This window comes from Myotis brandtii, unplaced genomic scaffold (genome assembly GCF_000412655.1).
Source record: "Myotis brandtii unplaced genomic scaffold, ASM41265v1 scaffold976, whole genome shotgun sequence".
In the NCBI taxonomy this organism is placed as follows: Eukaryota; Metazoa; Chordata; class Mammalia; order Chiroptera; family Vespertilionidae; genus Myotis; species Myotis brandtii.
The window spans coordinates 189,439-193,083 of NW_005372055.1; the positions used below are offsets into that span (position 1 = coordinate 189,439).

The window sequence follows — 3,645 nt, forward strand, 5'->3', positions numbered from 1 at the left end:
GTTCGATTTAAAAATTTACTAAAAAATACTAAGATTTATTTCATTTGTTAATTGAATCAGGCCTTAACACATAGTTACCTTTTTATTAGGTTTGGTGAGAACACTTAAGATTTACTCTTTTAGCCAATTTCAAATATACAATATAATACCATTAGGTATAGATACCATGCTGTACATTAGCTCTCCAGAACTTATTCTGCCCTAAAGTGAAAGTGTGTACCCTTTGAGCAACTTCTCCCCATTCTCCCCTTGCCCAAGCCCCGGGTTACCACTGGTTTACACTCTGCTCCTATGAGTTTGACTTTTTTTAGATTTCACATATAAGTGAGGTCAGACAGTATTTTTATCAATTACATCTCAATAATGCTGGGGAGGGGAAATAAATTTTATGCTATGATTCTAAGGCCTTCCAGGGTTTGCGAGGAAATCCCCCAGAAAGATACATCATCTTCTTTGGGGGAAAACTTCATTTGAGGTTCTGTATCACTTTCCAACTATATATGAATTTAAGCTAAGGTGGATTGTATTTTGACACAGTGACCACAAATATTGAATTTTCCAAAGCTACAGTTTCACATTAATAACAATAATATTTCAGATTGCAGACTTAAGTATGGAACAGATATCTTAATATTATTGTATATTTTTCCATGTATTGATTTAATTTATTTTTACTCTGTTGGATTTCATCTAGATAGGTCTTTCATTTGTGTTTGTTGGGAAAAATAAACAAATAAATTTAAAACTTTAAGTACTACCCTGCAAAGTATCTTTTCACAGACTATAAAAGAATAAAATGCAAATGATCCTTAGAGTTGCCTGAGCCACATTCCTGCTCTCATTGGAAAATAACTACAATGAAAACCACACACAAGCATCAAGACTCTAAAAGAGAAAATTCCATAACTCTCTTCTTTGAAATTTTAGTCTTGTAAATTGTCATCTCCATGCAGGGCCAGTTCTTTATAAGGGCTATAGCCCAGGCACAATTATATTTTTGAGTGAAAGAACACTCTTTCTACATCCCATCTATAAATATTAAAGCCTAAGCGACCGTTAAGACCAAACGACCAGAACGACTGGAATGACTGGTCGACCAGTCACTATGACATGCACTGACCACCAAGGGGCAGACACTCAATGCAGGAGCTGCCCCCTGGTGGTCAGTGAACTCCCACAGTCAACCTCCCATGGCCCCTCCCCCCAGCCAGCCAACCTCCCACAACCCAGCCTCCTGGCTGGCTGACCCCCCTGATTGAACCCGAATGGGGGGCTGGTCGGCCAACCTCCCATGACCCCTCTTCCTGGCCGGCCAAACTCTTGCAGCCCCTCCCCCAAGCCAGCCAACCTCCTGTGGCCCTTCCCCCTGGCTGGCCAACCTCCCGTGGCCTCTCCACCCTCCCCACCAGCCAACCTTCTGTGGCCCCTCCCCCCAGCTGGCCAACCTCCCATGGCCCCTCACCCTGGCCGGCCCTCCAATAGGCCTCGATCACCAGCCAGACCGAGGGATCGCACCGGTGCACGAATTCGTGCACTAGGGCTCTAGTTTCTATTATAATGAAATGTGCTCAACATGAATAATAACCACCACCACCTTTATTTAGTACAGTTTTAAGCAGTTTCATAAATGAACCTACAGTGGGGCCTTGACTTGCGAGTGTCCCAACTAACGAGTTTTTTGAGATAGGAGCCGTCTCTCGGCCAATTTTTTGCTTTGAGTTGCGAGCTAAAATTTGGGTTATGAGCCAGCTTCAGATACCCCACTGCTAGTTGGCACAGCGAACGTCACAGTGAACGCCACAACATCAGCCCAGCATCACATGTCTCACTCGTTCACTTTTTGATTTGACATACGAGTAATTTGAGTTACGAGCTCCGTCACGGAACGAATTAAACTCGTAAGTCAAGGCCCCACTGTATTTAATCCTTGCAATGTCCTTATGAAGTTAAGGAAACTGAGGCCGAGATATAGTAAGTTACTTACACAGGGTCACAATGAAGAGAGTGATAATGAATGGAAGGATAGAGGAGACTGCCTATAGGAGTTGATGGAAGGAGAAAAGCAAGAGGGATTTAAAAGTTGACTCCATCTGGATTTTTCCTTTATATTCTGTGTTCTAGATCAGCACTTCCTCAAGACTTGCTGGGTAGCTGTGAATGTCATTAAGCCATACAGCAGCTATCTATACCTCCCCTCTCTGCAGACAACCCCCCCCCCCCAGGGAAGATCCTATATCTCTGGGACTTCACAGAAACAAATGTTGCCATTAAGACTGGTTTCTATGTATGAACTTAGAATCCCATACCCTTCTCCATATATAGTACATCTCAACTCTCCTCAAAAGCCAGTGACACCTAACCCTTTACATTTCATGTGTGTAATGCAAAAGTAACATAGTCCAAAGAATCTCTGATCCCTATTCTCACACTTCTAGAACAAAATGTTCTTGATTAAAGGCATTTATTTTTACTTTACCTTGAAGTTGTCCTGGTGGGAACATCAGGTATTCATCTGGGGGAATATATCGTAAAACAACTGTCAGCTCTCCTTTGTATTGAAGTCCAATGTCAGTAGATAATTCCATCTGGCCAAGGGAAGACATATAAAAAGAAAAAGTGAAAATGCTTGTTTTGTTATTTTGTAGCCCATGTTTGTACAACATTTACTTGGTGATTTAAATGTGAGAATCCATTCCCATTCAACTATGTTATCACTTACTGGTTTAAGAGATGTCTTATGTATGAGAAAAGAGAGGCTGGAAACTCTAAGAAGGCATTTACATATAACTTTTAACATTAAATTAAAAAGAATTTGAGAGGAGATGTGTAATACACATTTGGTCAGTTAATAGATACTGAGTGCCTGTGATGCATTGAGGACTGTACCATCACTGAACATTCATATAGTTTGGGGTATGAGGCAGGGATAAAGATGTCACTGAAGATAGCCTCATAAGGTACTTCTTCCTGTCTGTCCTAGATGTCCCAAGGCTTTCATAAGTGACTAAGAAGGGTAAAGTAAGCAGTAATGCTTGATTCACATTGGGCTACCAGCCACCAATTATAATTCACATCACTAAAATTCAATGTGGAAAAACTAATTCACTAAAACATTGCTGGTGGAAATGTAAAATGGTGTAGCCAATCTGGAAAATAGTTTGGCAGTTTCTTAAAAGACTAAATATGTAACTGCCATACAACCTAGCAATTGCACTTGTGGGCATTTATACTAGAGAAATAAAAGATTATATGCACATAAAAACCAGTCCACAAATATTTGTATCATCTTTATTTATAACTAGTAGCCCGGTGCACGAAATTCGTGCACATTAAAAGGGAATTAATTAGCGGAAATATATTAATATTGCTGTTTGCCCTTTCTCTATAATAGAAGTGTGAGAGATGAAAGGAAATTGGTAAAATGTATATGAAAATAATATATAAATTTATTAATAAATAAACAGTAGCAAAAGGATATAACAACAGAGGCATAATATAAAACCAACAAACACGTGATATAAAAACAACAGTGATGCAAACAATGACTGATAAAGTGATTAAACTTATTCTAATATCTCCCTGTACACCACATTAAGAGTGAAAACACTTTCAGAGTGCTTGACTAATTTCCCTTGTGATGAAGTA

The 3,645-nt window shown here is 39.7% G+C and overlaps 1 protein-coding gene across 1 annotated transcript in view; it reads right to left on the reverse strand.

Moving 5' to 3' along the window:
- SYTL5 (synaptotagmin-like 5) overlaps positions 1 to 3,645 on the reverse strand; it is a 250,237-nt gene that overhangs the window by 40,952 nt on the left and 205,640 nt on the right. Inside the window, exon 13 of the mRNA XM_014533436.1 lies at positions 2,477 to 2,585. Coding sequence (XP_014388922.1) covers positions 2,477 to 2,585 — 109 coding nt within the window. The remainder of the gene's footprint in view (positions 1 to 2,476; positions 2,586 to 3,645) is intronic.